This window comes from Heterocephalus glaber, unplaced genomic scaffold, assembly GCF_053883595.1.
Source record: "Heterocephalus glaber isolate CG9 unplaced genomic scaffold, H.glaber_assembly_v1.0 deba00000594, whole genome shotgun sequence".
NCBI lineage: Eukaryota > Metazoa > Chordata > Mammalia > Rodentia > Bathyergidae > Heterocephalus > Heterocephalus glaber.
Window position 1 is genome coordinate 31,181,470 of NW_028258151.1, and position 21,192 is coordinate 31,202,661.

Genomic DNA, 21,192 nt, shown 5'->3' on the forward strand with positions numbered 1-21,192 from the left:
TTCCATCATCAGTTGAGTTTTGAGAGATACTTTAGTTTATAAAGTGTTAAGTTTTGCCATCTCATACAGCAGACATTTACGTGAGTCTTCCCCATTCAAAAAAAATCCTCTTAATGGGCAAAATACACATATGCACTATTCGTTCTACATTAGTAGAGTGGACTCAAATTTTTAAGTGATTTGTATCTCAGAAAATCCTTCATGTGTGCTGAGACAGCTGAAATGAATTCCCAGTTTGGACTTTTTTTTATTCTAAGTGAGCACCAGGTATTTAAACCGTTTCGTGAATTTGATCATTGGATGAAAACCACAAACCACATATGTTAAAAATTTGGGAGAAAATGAGTAAAGTCCTGGAAGCCATGTGATGGGGTGCAAAGTAGCCACTGAGATGTGTACCTCCAGATGACTTAATTTGGAGACATAAAGCAAGAGGAAACAGTATGATACCATAAATTATTTTTCACCACTTGGTTTTGTGCAGTGAGGTATGTATTTAGGTGTGTGTGTATGTGTGTGTGTGGATACCCTCAAATCCAGGGCCTCTGAAGTCGGACCTGTAGTCAGGGAATTAGGTACTGAAATCCACAGTGCTCTGCTCAAAATGTTCTTTGATAGAAGGACCTCAGTGAGCTTTTGAACCTTGATTTCAGTGTAGTCATTACCAGTACCAGTGAAGAAGACAATTAGCCACGCCTGCTCTTTGTTCATACACCTAAGTCCTAGGAGATATTACTAGACCCAAGACCTGATCAATTCTAGAATAAGTAAGATCTCATTTAGAGATGCTGTCCTTACCATTCACTTAATCTGAGGAGTAAGAAAGTCCAAGTAGCCTTTGAGATTCTGTTAAACCTTGATCTTGTTTTGTACCCTTGCTCTAGGAAAAGACAAGCCTGATACGCCCAACAGATACTTCTGGCAAATGGTACTGTTATAGTCAGGGTTTAGGCAAGGGAATACATTAAATACAGGACACATAATTATAGGATTATTTTATGGTAATTATGCAAAAAGTCAAATGCAAAGGAGTGCCAGAGAGATTAACCACACACTAGAGCCCCAAGGATCCAACTGAGGGCCTGGATCCCAGCAATTTCCCACACAAGTCCAGCTAAAGGCTTAGAGCCCAAGGTAATGCCTCCACAAGTCCAGCCAGTGGCCTAGAGCCCATGCCAATGTCTCATGCTTGTCCATATTGAGGATCTGCACCTGGAAGGCCCAAAGGCCAGTGGTGGAAGCAAGAAAGCCTACGACGATGAGATAAAGGATTTGTGTCACCAAGCTGAGGCAGGAAGCCAGGAAGCGATGCTCACAGTGAAGATCAGAGCTCCCCTGATGAGAACAGCCTGGTTCACATCAGGAAAACCATCCACAGCAAACTTCTAGAAAATCAGCAGGCCAAGACCTTCCCCTCCAATTGTCTTTTTATGGTAACAATCCTCAGGTGGATCCTCCACGGCCAGACCTTGCTGATTCAGTTCAACTGGGCCATACAAGTTGACCATTAGTTAATTCACTGCAGGTCTCTTCATCTCCATTCCTACATTTGCAGTGAGGAAAAGGACCAAAAAGGAAGACTAGTTGTTTTCTTACTGGAGTCCTTCTCTTGGCAGTAGCAGGTGACCGTTCAACTTGTAGCAGGAGAAAGGAGAAGCAAATGGCAAACCTTAAAGTATGGATCCCTAGGAAATCTAAGCATCCCCCGTGTGTACGCAAGACTCACTCAGAGTTAAGAACTGAAGCTGACTCACTGCAAGCTGAAGTGATGCTCACTGATTACATAAGAACTTCCATGTCTGTCTTGCAAAGTCAGCGGCAGTTGTACCAAATCCTGGTGTGTAATTTGCCCATGTGAGCATTTTGTTTTCTTTACTACATACCTCCTGCACTCTTGGTTCCATGCGTTTGGACATGTTTCCTGCAGCTCTTCCCCAGACACAACTCATCCTTCTCACCCTGCACAACTACCCATCCTTCAAGGCCCACTTCTACCATATGACTTAGCTGACCCGTAATTGTAAGTAGTCTCCCAGTTACTTTCACGCCTCTCTCCTTCAGTCCCAGTGACTTGCCGCGATAGGGATTTATGGACATCACACAGCTGTCCTGAAAGACTCCACAGCAGGCGCCAGTCCTTTTCTCACCCTCATACCCCAGCCCACCGTGTACAATAAATGGTACACAACAGGCGGGAGCAGTAGCGGATCCAGGGCGGCGCACGGCGGACCATGGCCCGGGCCGGCGACCCCGGCCTCCCCGGGCGGCGGCGCGGAGCGGGCCGACTTCCGGGAAGGAAAGGACATGCTAGTGTGCTTCGGCCGGCGCGCTTAGCGCCGCGAACATGCGGCGTTCCCTGCAGGCGACCCCGGGCTGCGGAGCGGCGGCGGGCGCGACCCGGGAGGGCAAGAGGGGGCGGCGGGATCGGCGCCGAGGCCTGGTCGAGGAGGATGCTGTCCTGAAAGAAAACCGAAAACGAAGTGTCCAAGCCGGCCGAGGTGCAGGGGAAGGACGTAAAGAAGGAGACGTCGCCTCTGCTGCGGAATCTTATGCCTTCATTTATCCGGCACGGTCCAACAATTCCAAAACGAACTGTTATCTGTCTTCCAGATTCAAGCTCTGCTGCTTTTTCAGTTTCTGGAGATGGAGTCGTTTCAAGAACTAGTAGTTTCAGAGTTTCTTAGAACTCCAATTCAACGAACACCTCATGAAATAATGCGAAGAGAAAGCAACAGGTTATCTGCACCTTCTTACCTTGCCAGGAGTCTAGCAGATGTCCCTCGGGGGTATGGCTCGTCTCAGTCATTTTTGACAGAAGTTAATTTTGCTGTTGAAAACGGCGGAGACTCCAGTTCTCGTTATTATTATTCAGATAATTTTTTTGATGGTCAGAGAAGGCGGGCACTTGGAGATCGTGTGCATGAAGACTACAGATATTATGAATACAACCACGATCTCTTCCAAAGAATGCCACAGAATCAGGGGAGGCATGCTTCAGGTATTGGGAGAGTTGCTGCTACATCTTTAGGAAATTTAACTAACCATGGATCGGAAGACTTGCCCCTTCCTCCTGGCTGGTCTGTGGATTGGACAATGAGAGGGAGGAAAATATTATATTGATCATAACACAAACACAACTCATTGGAGCCATCCTCTTGAACGAGAAGGACTTCCTCGTGGATGGGAACGAGTTGAATCTTCAGAGTTTGAAACCTATTATGTAGTTCACACAAATAAAAAGGCTCAGTACAGGCATCCCTGTGCTCCTAGTGTAGCTCGGTATGACCAGCCTCCTCCTGTCACATACCAGCCACAGCAGACTGAGAGAAATCAGTCCCTTCTGGTACCTGCAAATCCATACTATACTGCAGAAATTCCTGACTGGCTTCAAGTTTATGCTTGAGCCCCTTTGAAATATGACCACATTCTGAAGTGGGAACTCTTTCAACTGGCTGACCTGGATACCTACCAGGGAATGCTAAAGTTGAAGGAACTGGAACAAATTGTTAAAATGTATGAAGCCTACAGACAGGCTCTTCTCACTGAGTTGGAAAATCGCAAGCAGAGACAGCAGTATGCCCAGAAACATGGCAAAAATTTTTAAGTTAACTTATCAAAAGAAATTTTAAGTTTTATAAGAGCTTTAAAATATTTTCACAGGCTCAAAACATGCAAATACCTTCGTTAACAAAGGCAGCTTACTTTTTGGAAATTATAAAATTCTAATTTTACATGTATTTTGCCACTAGAAGTTTTCTTTTATTACAAAATAAAAATGAGTTTATCATTCTAAGAGCCAACATGGTATATACATCCAAATGCTGTGTATTAAGAAACTGCTTTGAATATTCTTGATGGATAAAAATGTGGCAAGAAAATGACATAACCATATATTAAATAGGAATGATCACTTGGTAACTTCTTTTTTTGTACCGGGGATCCAACTCGGGTCCTTGCGCTTGCGAGGCAGGTGCCTTGGTAACTTCTTACAGCAGCAGTACCTTTCTTTAAAAAAAAAAAAAAATCTATGCAGTATTTTTTAAAAGATGTTTACTGCTTTAATGTGGAATGTTATCTGGAATGGGATGGTTTGCATGGTATCATGGCCTAGTGCAAAATACAGAATAGGATTTGGAACCTTTATTGTGATAAATTTCGGTATATGATGTATGTTGTGACCCCTCTTCCCTGCCAAGTGTAAGGGACCCTTTTGCAGCACGTTGAGATAATCTTTCAGGAATGAATTTCAACAGAAGGCTGGGTGCAGCTCTCAGCCAGGGCTGGCTGTGTTGTCTCAGCTGCAGAGAGGGGACAGCGCTGGTGCCCAGCAGCACCGCACACCGCCTTCTCACAGACGGGGCTCAGCTGCCAGATGTGACAATCAGGGATTCCATGGGAAATCTTAGCCATTACATCAGTTTTGTATTACTTTTATCTTCTAAGTGTTTCTGCAACAAAGCTTTTTAAGCCGTATTATTCCCAGTTTCTTCCCTTTGGTTTATATTAAAATGTTGTTCATCATTAGAATAGTATATTTGATTACAGACAAATATATGATACTTCCAGCCTGTAAGTCTCTAAAATTTTGTGAATTTCATAGCTTTTTAGTTATATATTTACCTGAGTTGTAAATACATGTAAATATGTTTTAAGTTTTGGTAGTCTTCCAAAGTATAAAGCACTCCCAGTTAGACATAAGTGGGTTTGAATTACTAATAAAATGTTGTGCTTGATTTTATAACAACTTTATTAAATATATTTTTGTGGAAACTAAAAAAAAAATGGTACACAACATACACTTCAGTGGGGAGTAACTGGTGATATTTGAAGTCTGAACTATTCAGAATATTTAAGGAGTGAAAGGAATAAAGACTAAGTTGTATAGACCTACCTTTTGCCATCTCCCTTTAAAGTTTATAGCTCCCACCATAAAAGGGAGAGGAGAAGAGTCTTATCCATTATACATTAACAGCTGATATTCTCCCACCTGCAGGCTCCACTTTTTAATGAAAGTTTACCCAAAAAGTCCCTTTTGATCCACATTCAGAATTAATATCTGTGGGTAACTCAGTAAACCTAAGGAAGTCTAGGGTTTTACTCTCCAGTATTGAAGAAAATTTCCCTAGACTGAAGTATACCAGAGACTTAAATTTTTAAAAATAATAATAGTTGGGCTGGGGATTTAGCTCAGTGGTTCTGCTCCCTGCTGCGCAAGCACAAGGACCCGAGTTCGATCCCCGGTACCAAAAAAAAAATAATAATAATAATAATAGTTATTGCAATTAATTTTCCTTTTTTCCAGTATAATTTCTCCATGCAAAATTCTCTCATAGAATTCTAATGAATGTGTAAGTTCTCCTCTTTAGAGATATAATCTGAGCTGTCACATTTTAGAGAAAGTTACAGTGCCAAGGACTTGAATTCCATTGCTGAAGTAGTGTCAGACAGTGACACTGCGTCCTATGCTTCTGTTATTTAGGAGGAAGCCACATGGCAAGATGAAGAGCCCAGGTTTACAGCCAGTTCTCCTTTTTCTGCTCTAAAAGGAGGCAAGGGAGTATAGTTCTGCGGAAACCAACTCAGCCCCAAACCCTTGGCTGAAGCAGATTTCCTTTCCATGTATGAATAGAGTATTCTCCAGGATGGCCTTGAGCTCCAGATTATGTCGTAAAGGAAAACACGCATACATATATTTAGGATCTTATGCTTTTCTTTCTTCCTTTTTGTTTCCCCTTGCTACTCTTTTCTGACTCCTTCCCAGGAGGGAATGCTGGTGTAAGCCTGCAGTTGCCGATTGCAAGTCTAATGTGATCTCTTTTCTCTGTGGCATTACACTTTTAAGGTCAATCAGCACATGGCCATCACCGTAAACCCCCTGCAGAGAGTTCCCTTCAGCAGTAATTGCTGAACAAGAACATGTCTGAAGAGCCAGTGTCCTGTTGAAATCATTTCTTTTGTTTTCCCCAAATAGAGGAGAACACAGGGCAGAGAAGACGAGTTGTCTTCATTTGTCTCTCAGGTACAGGCATCAGTGACCAAGGTTTTACCCAAAATTGAATTCTGTTTTCTTATTTTAGCAGTGATTTCATTCATGGTGTCTCCCAAGAATCTCCTTGTCATACATAGGATAGTAGTTCATCTCTCATTTTGGATGAAGACATAAAACAATTGATTTGCCTAGGTTCCTGTACTAGTTTTAACTAAGGGAGAATTTGAATTCATACCCTGGAATGTTCCTCTTGGTGGAAGGTCTGCTGGCCTCTCACTGTCCTTGGAGGTATAAATCAAAAACATGTGTATTTGTTCCCAGTAAAGTTTCTTTCTTCCTCTAGCATTTTACCTGTTAACTCTGCATAGTATCAAAGCCCCACAGACCACCCTAGTAAAAGCTTCCTGATAATATTTCAAAGTCATTTTATGCAACAGTGTAAACAACTAAAAGACAGACTTTTTATTCACTTCCTGATTTATTTTACTACCCTTTGTAAAAGGTAGACTATATTTTACTAGAGAAATAAATACCATAAAATAATACTGTGGAGAAACTTAAAGTGAAACATTTACAACGTGTTTCTAGTTACCTATTTACAAAACAAAATTCAGTTTTATAACTGCATAATTTTGAATGCAGTTGGCCAGAAAGGTAAAGACAGATCCTGCTGTCTGTTAGGCAATTTCTGTTTGTTAAAAGAATGATGGAATCTGTGCTGTCCTTCCAGGTACTTATATTTAATTGAGTGTATCAGAATGCTTCCTGTAAGGTAGCTTTTCTAAGAAAGGAGACAGTAGAGTATAATCGAAGCCTATCAAAGCAGGGTTAGTGGGAAGACCTTTAGAATATTCCACCGTTCTGTCTACGGCCATACCACCCTGAGCGCGCCCTATCTTGTCTGACCTCAGAAGCTAAGCAGGGTCGGGACAGGTTAGTACTTGGATGGGGGAATATTCCACTGTTTGCAAAAAGACTACTTTTCTAACATCTGTTAACTTTGCCTTCAAATTCTCCCTCCCATTACAAATCAGTTTACTATCTATGTCTTAGAAATTCATTATATGATAGATTAACATAGGAGTATTACTCTTATTTGTTGTGTGGAGAAAAGTGTGTTAGAGGGAGGGAAGTTTGGGGACCAGATTGAAGCAAGACTAACAGCCTGGAGGCTTGTGGAGCATGCAGAATGAAGTGTTGCTATAACTTCACGTATAGCTGTACTCTTTTCATTTTGTAGGGCTATGAATTCACACTGTCTGTTAAATGTCCTTCAGTAGGGGCCTGTTAAGCTAATTTCTTATTCCAAATTTCTTAGGTCTTAGATATGCTGAGCAGTTTAATTTGAATGAATTGCTGTTTTCTTCTGAACAGCTGGTAGAAATGAACTCTCTACTGCCTCCCCCATTGCGTGTGGTGTGTGTGTGTGTGTGTGTGTGTCTGTGTGCATGCACGTGTGCACATACTGTTACTAGCCAGTTGGTCACACTAGAGATTCTGAGATGGCCATAGCTAAAAGGCCTGGTTAAAAGATTACACTGGGATAACTTCTGAGTGCACTGCAGCTTTTCAGAGGAGCAGCACTAATAACAATGATTACACCTTATGCTGGACAGTGCTCTAGTTCTTCACACTTCATTCTCAACAGCCTAATGAAGTAGTTCTGTTATTAAACTCAGTTTGCGTGTGAGAAATCCAATAGACAGAGAGTTTAAAAGCAATGAGTCCTGTTTACAGAACTAGAAAGTCTTGTAAACAGGGTTTGCACTTACATAATCTTCTGGTCTGGGCTCTTAACCACTGCCGTAACACCAAAAGACCAAGGCGATCCTGTCTTGACATTAGCTTGCCTCTTACTTGTAGCATTTGTTTTTGTTGTTGTTGTTTTGTTTTTGCTTTTTTAGACAGGGTCTCACTGTGTAGTTCAGGCTGGCCTCGAACTCACAGCGATCCTCCTGCCTCAGCCTCCCAAGTTCTGGGATTACAGGCGTGCACCACCAGGCCCAGCAGCATTTCTTTATTATAACTAACTCCAGTGGACCCTAAGGTACCCAGGTTGGGTACCAATTTATGAGATTCAGAAGGTAAGGATCCCTTTTAACACGCAGATGGTAACTCAGCTCTAGAAAGTGGAAAATACTCTTCTAGGAACTTTGTAAACAGAATTAATATGAGAGGAAAGTCAGTTTCTCCAACCTAAGAAATGATAGGAGTTCCTGAGAACTTAGTTTACTCTGAAAAACTGTCTAACCACAGGATAAATTACACCTTTATCCCACAGGAGATTATACTTTGACAAGATATATTAAATATTTTTGTTTTGTAGAACACCCCTGTAAGATAGGTCCACTCTTAACCCAGTTTATATAGGAAATATTCCAAGCACAGGAAAGGATGTTGATGTGTCTACAATCTCCCAGCAATTCCAGAATTGAAAATACCTTTCCTTGTGCTTTTATAGTTAGTTGGTATTTACATTGTAGTCGCTTGCTTCTAAGAAAAAACAAACAGCCAGGATTTGAATGAGATGTTAAATGCTTGGCAAGCAAGTGTGAAGCATTATGCATAGAAAAAAAATGTTTCCATTTTCACCTGCGACCTTATTTAAAACATTTCATCTAAATCCTGTAGTTCCTTTTTAAAAAGTAAAATAAAATCGTACTTCTGAAGGTTAGTCTAAGCCATGTGATCTCCTCATTTTTGCAACAGCAGAAATCCGTAGCAACATGCCTAGAAAATATGACTTGTTACTTTCCAGGTGTGTCCACATTTCCTCCTTCAACATTTTCTTGCTTCTTAAATGAGAACATCTTCTTCACCTCTGCCAGGATGTTAAGTAGTATTTTTCCATGTATGCAATGAAAATTCCCATTTGAGCTAAAGTGAACCTATATTGTGGTCCAGAAAATACTTTAGTTCATTCTGAAATTCTTCACTTCCCCTTTAGACCAAAGTAATTTAAAAATCAGGCAATTTAACTTTCTGTTATTAGCTTAGTACTTAGGCAAATCACACCAGCACTCTAAACCAGTCTATATTTGTTAGTGTAAGAAAGTTAATATTAAGAGTTCTTAATCTTAAAGCATTTAGTTTTTATTTGATCATTTTATGTGGCCTACTTGCAAGAAAATACCCTAACATAAACCTCTTGTTCTTCCTTTTGTTCCCCTAGTTCTCCTGCTTGGGGCCTTTTCTACTCTCCATGGAGAGATGTTGGCCCCAGTTTCATGAGCTGGAGGGCAAGATATTCTTCTAATGCACAGGGCTTGCTTCAGGAGAAGGTGTCCGGGTTTAAGGCCGCGTGGGAAGACTAATTTTAGCATTAGGGTTTTATGCACACCATATCTTACAAATTTTTCCCTAAAATGCTTTTTGTATTGCACACATTTAAAAAGATGAAACCAATTAAATTTTTACAGTAGGAAAAGGATGAGAGAGAAACAGAAAAGATGCAAAGAGTAGAGGAGGAAAACAGTTTCAGAACACTCGGAATTTCAGTATGTTACTCTGTTACAGGTTTGTCCTCTGCTTTGGTAATGTTCAGTTTTGCACAGCACATGTCAGGGTGACAAATGCTTTCTCCAGCATCATTGTCGTCATTATTTGCTCTCTGCTTTTAATAGTCAGGTTTATTTATATCCCAATTAAGAATTGTCTCTGAAGACTGTGATGTTCTTTGTAGTAAATTATAGTCAATTGGGTGTACAGAGTTGTTTGTGGTCATGACTCTGTTTTAATATTTTATGCTTAGTTCCTCATACTTAATTGCATATCAGATAGTGAAAACAGAAATGGAGGCAAATCATCATCCTCTGGCCTTTTATAGGCAAATCTGGAGAAAGAAATTAGCCACCACTGCTTACAGCTTCTTTCCCAGTACCCTTCCGTGGACGCATGTGCACATGCATCACCCTCTGTCTCCGACCGATTGTACTTCTCACTGCCTCCCACACCTGATGAGAGCACCTGTTCTTGTAGCTTTGCCCACTTCATTGCTCTTCCCGGCCTCCATTGCTGCCTCCTCTTCTGTTGTTGTTCGGGGCAGCACTCTCTAACGAAAAGCCAAGAAGCTTTGTATTAAGACAGACCTGGTTGCCATTTACTTACTGTTGGACTTGAGGCAAATTGCTGAAATTTACTGGTAATCCATTTCCTTATTTACAAAGTGAGGATTAATAATACCTCACAAAGTTTTCATGGCAGAAAAGTGGAAGGAAAAAAATAAGCACTTAATAAATATTGGCTCCCTTCTTTGCAGTTCCCCTTTAGTAGGCCTATGTGTTCTGCACAACTCAAGTTCTGCAGTTTGTCTCTGAAGCACTTATTTGGCACAGCATGCTGCCACCATATTACTTACTTTGTGTTTACCATCTTCCTAAGTTGCTTGTAAGTTTCTTGAAAACTAACACTCGCTTGAAGAAAAGATCCCTCGGTTTCTGACACAGCCTTGTTGTGTATAGTAGCCTCAGACATGTGAGAATATAGAACTGGAAAATACAAAGCAAGTCCCTAAGTGTGGGGTCTCCTTACTGTAAATTTCTTACTTTGGAAAAGGTGTTGAGTCCAATGCATTTCTTGGCACAATGCAGGAAATAGCTTGAGGAGGCCTTTCTTAAAGTATGAAGCCTAAAAAGAAGCCATCAAATCCAGAAAAAGACTTCTTGTTTATCCGTTGCTGCAGAGCGAGCTTGGTTGGGTACACATCTCTTTGAGACAACATTCTTTAAAAAAAAAGCTTTTAGAACATGTTTGAATGTCCTGGTAAAGGAGAACTCTTACACAATCTTGACTAAATAATTGTCCTCTGACAGGAATTTTGTGACCTTCTACCAAATAGGCACCTTGAGTGACGATGTGAATAGAGGACATAAAGGAGAAAGAAGGTACCTGCTCATTGAGCCAGAGCAGCTGGAATAAACCAGTGACAGCAGGGATACCTGGGATAGCCATATCACTGACACATCAGATACGAGATCCTAGTGTTCCCTTACTCAGAAAACGACCCTCAGGTGGAGCTAAATATTGGGTTTGTCCATATTAACACACACTTGCTAGTGGGATCAAAACCCTTTGACTCATGATCAGTGTAGAAATACAATGAAATGAAACCATTCTATATAAATGATGTGCACCAGTTTTTTAAAATCCTGTTTCACCACAAAACTATAGTAGAAGTCAGACCCACTCCATATATCAAAAATATTAAAAATGCAAGAATTTCATTCAAGATAGGGCATTTTATGCATAGATAAATCTTTAACCACATGGCCTGAACTTGTTTTCTGAAAGAAAATAGGTACCTTTGCTAAATCACAGTCTTAAGGAAATCTCTGCCATTACCCTCCTTTAATTCTTTGGTTTTCAATTTTTTATAATCCCTTACCTTTGGTATATCTCATTTTTTCTGTGATGCAAGAATGGTAAATTTTTCTGCTCTAATTCATCTATCAGATTTATTCGGGTACTAATCCATCATGTCTCACCTTCGAAAAGCAAATAGAAGGAAAATGTTTTGATATTTTTAACTTCAAGGGAATATTTCACAGTAGCCATTATGAATGGAACAAGATCTTGATCTTGATCTGTGTTGTCAGGTTTTCCCCCTGAATGGTTGGTTCTTACAGTAGCCTAGCAGTTGAAACTCGAACTTCAGGGCAATCTTGTAACAGAAACAATCTGGCTGTGTGTGCAGTGCTCTGCTAGAGAAACACTAGTCTTGTTAGCTTCTTGCTCGTCTTGATGTTTGGGGGCCTTGCGTTACGGGATGGTGCAGAAGAGATGTTTCTAACGTGGTATATCTGTGTCTCTTGTCATTGAGGTGATTGTCATGAGAAAGCCCTGGACAACGGCCATGGCAAACAGAAATATTATGACCAACTGCAGTTACTGGATGCTGCTGAAGAAGAGCCCTCTGACAGAGGGACAGAGGAAGACCCTGAGCTCTCTGTGAGGAACTCAAGGAGGGGCCCTGAGGCCCTTAGACTTGAAAGTAAGTTGATTTGACCTGAGCCGTGCTTCTGGGGAAGAATCAACTCTCGAGCTTTAACCTTAGGCTTTTCTCTCCTTTCAAGAGTTCTTTTAAGAGCCACTCATGTAGAACCACAAGCGTGACCCTCAGAGGGTGAGGCAGAAGATCAGCTCCACTTGTGACCATGCTCTTCTCACTCTCTGTCTTCCACCTCAGTGTTGACTTTCTCTAGAACGAATCTGATTCGTTTCTTCTCAGTGTCACCACTCTTAAGTCATGTGGGGCGGGGGGGGGGGGTTATATTTACACTAACTGGGTAAAATGTGAAGATTTGGAATACTGGCCACATCTACCAGGCCCTCTCCTGATGTTCCACTTGACGACTACATTTTGAACTGTGCATAACTCCCCCTTCTTGAAACTCTCTTCTCCACTCTGGAATCACTTGTTCTTAGCTCTTACCTGTCCTCACACCATCTTTTTCAGTTCTTTCCCTTGTCCTGTACTCTGCCCATTTATTTGTTGGGGTACCCAGTATCCTAACCTTTGTCTAATTGTCTTAGCCTTCTACCTCTTACCTCATAGGAACTTGACACCTTTGAACACACTAGTGATTCCAAATGTATATTTTCATCTAAGACGTTCTCTATTAACTCCAAATGTTATTTCTACTTTTTACCATAAAAATGTCTTTGTGTGCCACAGGTACTTTAAATTTAACATACCCAAAATGGAATTTGACCTTATTTTACCTTATTTCCTCAACCATTTCCAATTCCTGTATTCCAGATATCTGTTAATGTATCACAACTCACCCAGGTACCCCTATATCCAGTTCATCTCTAGACCTGTTGAATCCATTATCTGTTCCTTCTGCCATTGCCTGAATTTAGATTTTGTTCATTTCTGCCTTTGCTTTTGCAGTAATCTGTTAATTTGGTCTCTGAGCTCTAGTCTGTTATTTTACTTTATGTATGAAGAAAAAAACGGAGACAGGGATAACAAGCGAGTACAATATACTTGATGTAGCAATTTAAAATCAGAAGCAGACACTGTTACCAGTTTTGTGTGTGTCCATTGCTGGACAAAATACCCAACACCTGCAGCTTAAAGGAGAAGTTTCAAAGGATTTTATCTGCGGTCAGTTGGCCGAGAGCAGGAACATCAGTACCAGAAGGGTGTGCTCAGTTCATGCAGCCAGGAAGCAGAGCAGCGGTATCCACGCTAGAGAAGAGGAGCCTACTCCCCCCCAATACACACACACACTCCCTAGGCTTTATTAATTGCCTAGTTGGCTTTGAAGCCAATCAGGTTGACAATCCAGCTTAACCCTCACAGTGTGTGTCCAAAGACTTGTTTCTAAAATGCACTTCTGATCAGGTAAGTTGCCTAGCTTGAAGTTTTTCAGTGGCTCACTTCTTACCTATTGGTAGAATTGAATTATCTTGGAGAGAAATGCAAGGCACTGTGGCCCCCAGTTCTCTCTGCAACTCGGTCACCTACTAGTACACTGCATGGCAGGAAGCACACGCTTTTCGCCCTTGCCCTCCCCTCTCCCACTGTGCTCTTCTAAGCCCTGCCCATCTCTAGGGCAGCTGGGTGCATACGCTTTATGTCTTATTTCCCACCAGACTATGAACTTCGTGTATGCCATATTCTATGTAACTTTGTATTCCTTGTATACATAAATATTTGTTAATTAATATATTTTCCTTCCAGTATAGACAAGATTAACATACTTAGCAACTATGAAATCTTATCCTTTTAATATTGCATATAAAAAAATGACATCTAGTAGAAGCAAGCTAAACCTCAAAGAGGAAGAGTACTGCTGTGACCTTTAATCTCTTACCAGAAGCTATTGGACTTTAAAGAAACTAAAGCCCATTTACCAAATGAGAAGAGATTTATTCTTAACCTGGATGGCAGTTTGTTCACTTACCATGGGACAAGTCCTCTTTGGTCCCTGGTAGCCTAATGTCCCCTTTTTTTTGGAATTAGGAGACTCATAACTAAATGAACGCCATGAGCTTGCGTGGTGTCCCAAGAATCAACAGACAGAAGTGGGGTAACATTAGGGAGATCTGATTCCATTCATAGAAACAGTGCTTATGCCAAAACACAATACAACTCCCTAGTGACTAGGATATTTATGACTACTGAATTAGTCTTTTTTTTTCTCTAGGACAATTCAGAATAAAACCCAACCAAAATCTTGTCTTTTAACTCCCTTTTTTATGAACACATCATCACTTGAAGCAGATTATATAACCTAGTCTTTAAGTTTAATTCCATGTTCTCCATGGAATTCCATTCTGTCTCATACTAGGGATAAAAGCAGACCCAGGTCCCTTCGGCAATGTACAAACCATCCCTTAGGGTTGATTCCTTTTCCCGTTGCTAATTCAGTCTACAATACGATGATGGCTCTTCACTAATTTTATTCTCAGGTGTGAAGGTGTGGACTTCTCCTTACCATGTGTTTTAATTCTAGGAATATCTTGGTCTTACTCTCAGGTACTGACAACAAACGCATGTAACTATGGTTATAAAAGTTACCGTGTTCATACCAGTAGAAAAAAGCCAAACACATACGTATCAAAAAGAAAGGAAGAGGTCCGTTTAGATGTCCTTTTTTAATTTATCATTTTGCTAAGGGCTGGTGAAAATTGTTTCACTGATGAACATTTGAAAATCACTGTTTCATCTCATCTAGTCTAGGATCCTCCATGACAAACCCCGGTTATGCAAGGAAGAACACAGGTTTGTGGTCAGAGCATGGTCATGTCCTAGCTCTGCCACCTACTAACTGTTAAATCTACTCAGCTTCCTTTATCTTGCTGATTTAAAACTGAACAAACAAAAATATCCTATAGAGTGGTTTTGAGTAGTTGAATAAAAAAAATTTCAGAAGCATTTATTTTAGTGCCTGGGATACAGTTGGAATCCAGTAATGTTCACTTACACAAACATAGGCATGACGTACTGTACTACTTCAGGACTGACAGGCTGCTTGTGAGCTAAAGTCCTCACAAGCATATACGCATAGAACATGCTCCGTGAACAACTGTCCAGCTAAAGAGAACCCTAACCTATTTGCCTGTTAGTTAATTATGGAAGGAGTCCGTATTTGTTTTTCTTGGTTATCTTGAAGTTCTCTGTTTTCTCTTGCTATACTGACTCAGTTAAAAGAAGGAGAGTTATGGAAATTAAAACTCATAATTATTATTTTCTGCTCAGAAGTAAATTTTTTACCTGTCTTAGTCTGAGGGAGTTAAGCCTTTTGTGCTTTCTGCTTATGGGCTTGAAATTGTATGCCATTGTTGATTATTAAATCGTAAGCCAATCTGCAGCTTTACAATCTCACTTCAAATCAGATCACTGACATTAAGGAGAAGACTGGAACTCCAGACAGCATTGCACAAGGCCCTGTGGTGGTGGAGTCCTAATTTGGAAGTCCTTAGTAGGACTAAGAATGTACCAGTCTATACCTATAGTATCTATTAAAGGTAAAATGTGTCCTGCTGTCCCCCGAAACCACGTTAGTACTCACAGCTGTTGGTACTACTCATACAAGATGATCTGGAGGAAATGTTTTGTGTCACTTTTGAAAGGAGGACTTTGCTTTGCTGTCCATTTCTTCGACTGTCTGACTTCATTCATCTTTGTTTACTGTCCACTTGTTTGGTTGTGAATCTCATACTTTGCACCCTTTGCTCCCTAGTACTCGTCTTCCAGGATTGTCAGTGCTGTGTCCTGAGATACAGTCACATTCCTTGACTCACCTGATAGCTTTCTACCTCTCAGTGGTGTCCCCAGGAAGTCACTCACTGGCTTCTGCTTCTCCCTCAAGCACCCTGACCTCGGCCTCTCCCTGGATGACCCATTCCATTTTCACCGATTCAGATCTTTCCTAACATTGAGTTGAGATACGGTTTTTCATTCTAGTTCTGCCTGACAGCGTCAGTCTTATTTCTCATTATCCTCACATCTCCTTAGATGCTTGAAGAAGGTTATTGTTCTCGCCCACCCCTCCCCAGTTCTTAGCCTCCTTTCAGTTAAATGTCTTCATTTCTTTCAGCAACCAATCTCGTGTCATGGCTTTTATTTTAGTTTATTTTTTTTTATTTTTGTTTTTTGAGACAAAGTCTCGACATGAATTCCAGTTTAGCTTTGAACTATGTAGCCCAGGCTGGCCTTGAACTCGCGGCAAAGCTCCTGCCTCAGCTTCCCCAGTGCTGGGACTACAGGTGTGTACCACCACATCCAGCATGTTACGGCTTTTAATCCCTCTGCCATCTTTGAAGTCATCTCTGGGATTTTTCAAAATCTTTCTAGCAAAATCTTTTTCAAGCCTGGGTTTTGGTGCAGTATATCAGCTACTGCTCTCACCACTGGGAATACCCTTGGCTTCTTTGGTCCTTCTTCATTTAACATGATCTGAGTACTTCCACCAAGTCCCCGTTCTGCTTCAGAAAGCTCTTTAACAGAGGTGCCCAGGCTTAGACACCAATCCCCAGGTGTGTTGGGCGCCTGCAGGATTGTGCTGATCTGCTTTGTATTTGGGGCGAGGCCATAGCAGCATAGCTCCATCTCTCAGCACTTTGCCTAGTGCCCTGGGTTAGACTTCATCCAAGTTGGAAATGTGAACTCACGCCAACTTCACAATATTTATTCTTTTTCCACTGTGAAAATGGTACCTGGGTCTTAAGAAGACAAAGAAAAAGTAGAGACGTGGGTCTCAGTCTCTGTTTTTAGTTTCTGTCATACCATCTGCTCCCCAGGCAGCAAGCCTAAGATTTACTTCTTCCTTCATCCAGTCCTCCTCCCAAACCAGAATTCTGTTTTCCCAGCCGTATCAGACTCTTACAGGACAGCCTGTGTAGGACAGTGTCTGGAGACGTTTCCTCAAGTTCCATGGGTTGTAACATTCCAGCCCTCGTTTATTAAATAAATGAGTTAATGATAAGAGTCTAAAACCCCAGCTCTTTATCCTCTTGTACTCGCCTGTTGTCTTGGTAAATAGCATTGTGTTTTCACATTCAGATTGTAAACCTACATTCATATAGTAAGAATCCCATATTTCACATTAGAATCTTGAGATCATCTTTAAGCTCACCATATTATTAATTTTTTTCTCTATTAAAGCTTCTTCACATACCTCCCACACCCCCCACCCCTGTAAAAAATTCTCTTTGCCTTCAGCCCACTTTGAGCTCTGAAACCCCTTTCCAACTGGCCTCCTTGTCTTCCGTCCTTCTCCTCCTTTCCCAGCACTCCCCCTCCCAATATACCAACTGATTACCACTCTTAGGACGCTGACCTTCAGCATTAGTATGGCCCTCTTGTTACCCTGTTGTTCTTCTGCTTACGAAGCAAGAGGCTCCCTTCTGAAGGAATCCTCTTCCTGACTTTCCCAGACATTCTTAATGTCACCCACCTTCCTGGGAATCTTACTTACTCTGTCTTCACCATATACTCTTCTGATTGATTTGAAGTTAGCAGTGTCATCACACATGTCCTCCTTATCCCTGCATGTGTTTAGCTGTTTGGGTACATGCGCCTATGTATGTGTGCTATTTAAAAGAAAAAAATCACTCTAAAGAACGCCTCCCTGGCCCTGACCCTTTTCTCTCTGTCCTAACCCTGCCATAGTGGTCTGTCTGCCTTCCCCTAAAAAGCATTTTGTGATTGCATTCAAATAGTGTTTTCTTCTAAAAAATGAATTGTTCCATGTATATACTTTCATGTCTCTGATTTGATTACAAATTGGTTATATTTAATTCCTTGGGATCAGAAATCTTCATACTCTTTGTTCCCACCCTTACAGCATTTGTAGCACAGAGATAGATAGTAGGCTCTAAATAAATAAATCAGTTATTTTTTTAATTCATAGCACATTTATAATTACTGATTCCTAGCCTGTGGGGCGTAAATGTAAAAATATGTATGCATATCATGTTGTTTGGGCATTGTGATCACCTGGACCTCAGCAGCCTTTGCAAAGGTCTAATGGCTTCCAGCAGCACATTCCATTGTCTCTTCATTGGAATACTGATTTCCACTAATAAAAGATCCTTTCACTAAGAACTGTAATAATGACATATTACCATACAGTAAGGGTACAGGGAAGCAATAACATTTAGGAGCTAGGTTTGCAGAACTTTTCAGGTAAACAGCATGCATGCTTTCCAGACAGTACTTACTGAAAAGAAGAGAGGCTTCCAAATATGTACAGTATCAGTGTGCAGCTGCGCCTATACTCTGGGCTAGTAGTTACCTGTGGGCTCCCTTTGGCCAAAAGCCACTTTTCTTTAAGCCTTTATTTTTTTGCTGGAGTAGATCTACCAAAAATTTCCTATCTCAGAACCAGGTACAAGGAACCATATAGTAGCCATAAGGGAAAGTAGGAGAAGAATCTAAAATGAGGTGAGGAATACTTAGAGACACTCTATTGCTACAAGTCAGATTCTGTGCACCTCTTCTAATTAAGTTGCTGTTTGGGGTCGCAGTAGCAGCCCTGGCCAGCTGCAGCGACATTTTAAATCAAATAGTGTCTCAGACACCGTGCCAAGGTGTGATGCCCGATTGTTTTGCTTACCATTCAGCTGGGCTGACTGCAGTAGCAAGTGACAAGGCAGACCTTAGCATCTGAACTCTTGAACCGCCAGTAGGACAAGGCAAAGGCAGGAGTAACAGGCTCTCAAGACCTTCACAAACCAAATTGTTCAGAGTTCCCAGTAATCCCTCCCACAGCCATCTGGCTCAACTCTGCACCAGGTTTAATGTTGAGCATTAGCAATATCCTAGCAAACAGAGGAGCTGAAAAGTAGACTTCTTTGTCTGCCTATATTTATACTACTGGCTGCATGATTTAGGAAAGTAACCACTTTTGTCTATAAATTCTAAAAGTTTTGGCAAACTCATACGCTTGTTTCAGAACTCGGTTAAAAATAATAATAGGGCCGGGGATTTAGTTCAGAGGTTCTGGCCCCTGCCTTGCAAGCACAAGGACCTGAGTTCAATCCCTGGTACCAAAAAATAATAATAATAATAATAATAATAATAACAATAATTATAAAAAGCCATAGAAACCAACACATTGGTTTAGAAAACATAAAAGGACATACTTGAAAAGACAACATTACATTTTCTCATGGCTTATTAATAAATACATGACCCCTGTCATTTTTTCAAGAAAGAATAAGAGATTACTAATAGTACCCCCAGCCTCCCCCTCTCTATAATAAAACGTGGGACAGAGACACTACCAGAGCTGAGGCTGAAACTGCTGGTCCTCTGCGTGTACGGCTGAAAGCTTTAAGTCATTTTCAGCACTGGTGGCAGCCTTGGTTCTCACTCGAAGCCACCTCAGAGACTACAGTGTGCGTTCCTCAGAGGAGCTGCGAGCTGTGCCTGTTGACTGGTCAGTATGACAGTCCTGACCCTGGCCTAATTATCACTATGTTAGGAATCCCTGAACAAGCCAGAATTACCAGCTGATGAGTGTTGTCCTAGAATGGCAGGCTGACATTGTGTGAGCCATCAAGCTATGCTCCCAGGTTATCTGGGTGCAAGTTATAAAAGGAGGCTTTTAAAAATATTTTGGTACAGGGTCTTGGAACTGACACATGTACACACACTTTTTGAGACAGGGTCTTGGTAAGTCACTAAGTTGCCCAGGCTGAGCTCAAATTTGCCTTCAAAAGAAAGCATTTTGTTTTTGTTTTTGTACGCTATCTACTTCCAAAAAGGATTAGAGATGACTTTTGTAGAGCACACAGTGTAAGGTGCAACCTTTAATGCAAACTAAACAGCAAAAATTTAATCCAGAAGAGGAAAGCATTGTTTCACAGAACTCAGAATCATGTGCCCTGAGCTTCCCTTTTATCTAAGCATAGAGGGAAACTTGGAGAGTTGTGTGGCGTTCGTGAGGCTATGAAGGAAACAACTGCGTTCTCGGGAGAGAGGATTTCCACTAGGTCATTTCGCTGACACATCCACAGGAGTCTTTATGTACTTGAGCAACATAAATTTTTATCTTAGTAAACATTTTAGGAAGAAATTGCACAAGTATATCGATACTACTTTTATCAGCCATTATGAAAATGGGAACCTTCATGTGGAATTAGGATAGTTTTTCATTAAAGAAATCATTGTTCAGGTAAGGCAGTTAAGCCAGCTATGTCAGCTGCACATGCAGCTGTGATATTTCATGACATTGGAATAAAGTTTGAAGAATCTCACATATTAAATTAAATACCCGTAGTAAACTTCATGTCTTTATTGTCTATGTTTTGTATACAGAGCAAGTAAATCTTTCAAAAAATAACACATAGCACGGCTGTTTTCATACTCACTAGAGACATAATCTGTGATTGCCTACCATTAAGCTACTGCCATTGTTCTTAGCCAGGCTTTTGACCAAAGATAGATGACTAAAATGATACTCTGTTAGGGATTCTGAAGATATTGGAGGGCATTTTTATGAAGGTAGGCTACAGAAGTGCCCCGAAGCAAAGCCCAGAGTCTTCCCCAGAAGCCAGTTGGAGTTGCACACATAGTAGAATGAGCTTTGTGGAAATATGCTGTTTTGTTGTAATATGCTGGTCCTTGAATTTCAGGTACAGTGGTTGAAGAAAGCAATGGTTCTGATGAAATGGAGAGCTCAGATGAAACAAAGATGTCAGAAGAAATACTGGCTTTGGTGGATGAATTCCAACAGGCGTGGCCCTTGGAAGACTTCGGAGGAGCACTAGAGATGAAGGGGCGGCGTCTAGACTTACAAGGGATTCGGGTCCTGAAGAAAGGTCCCCAGGATGGAGTGGCCAGAAGTTCTTGCTATGGTGACTGCAGAAGTGAAGATGACGAAGCAACAGAATGGGTGAGAACTTCGCCAGGGCAGCCCTCAAGGAATTGTAGCCCAAGTCTTTGAGAGGGCTCATAGTGTGCACGGAGGTGAAGTTTTTGTTGGGTTTGTAGCACTGCTTACTCCATATTCCAGGACAGCCATCATACTGGAACTGTACTCAGGAAGCTTTTTGAGTTGCTCGTACCAGCTCTTCTAGAAGGTTCAAGGAAATGGGATGGGCGTAAAGCCGTAGCCAAAGCCTGGAGACCTGAAACTGCCCAGATCAGATATCTTACTTTGCTTTTCTGCTGTACACACTCTAAGAATTGGTGATTTTATTCATTTCATTAACCGTTTTTTATTTAGACCTTTAAGAATTAAGCT

At 41.1% G+C, this 21,192-nt stretch overlaps 1 protein-coding gene, 1 long non-coding RNA gene and 1 pseudogene across 12 annotated transcripts in view; 2 read left to right on the forward strand and 1 right to left on the reverse strand.

Annotated features, from left to right (window-relative positions):
- Ttc17 (tetratricopeptide repeat domain 17) overlaps nucleotides 1–21,192 on the forward strand; it is a 105,115-nt gene that overhangs the window by 48,394 nt on the left and 35,529 nt on the right. For all 3 annotated transcript variants that reach the window (XM_021264328.2, XM_004852000.4, XM_013074794.3), the window contains exons 17-18: nucleotides 11,808–11,978; nucleotides 20,582–20,841. In XM_021264328.2, the coding sequence (XP_021119987.1) occupies nucleotides 11,808–11,978; nucleotides 20,582–20,841 (431 nt within the window). The remainder of the gene's footprint in view (nucleotides 1–11,807; nucleotides 11,979–20,581; nucleotides 20,842–21,192) is intronic.
- The window catches only part of LOC106009977 (uncharacterized), a 34,279-nt gene that overhangs the window by 8,694 nt on the left and 4,393 nt on the right, over nucleotides 1–21,192 (reverse strand). For 6 of the 9 annotated variants that reach the window (XR_015449003.1, XR_015449004.1, XR_015449009.1 and 3 more), the window contains exon 4: nucleotides 9,956–21,082. This is a non-coding gene — a long non-coding RNA (uncharacterized LOC106009977). Of the gene's footprint in view, nucleotides 1–8,651; nucleotides 21,083–21,192 lie in introns of those variants that run through there. The other 3 variants (XR_015449012.1, XR_015449011.1, XR_015449010.1) reach the window with 3 other exon arrangements.
- On the forward strand, nucleotides 2,451–10,170 carry LOC101718456 (protein salvador homolog 1-like; annotated as a pseudogene).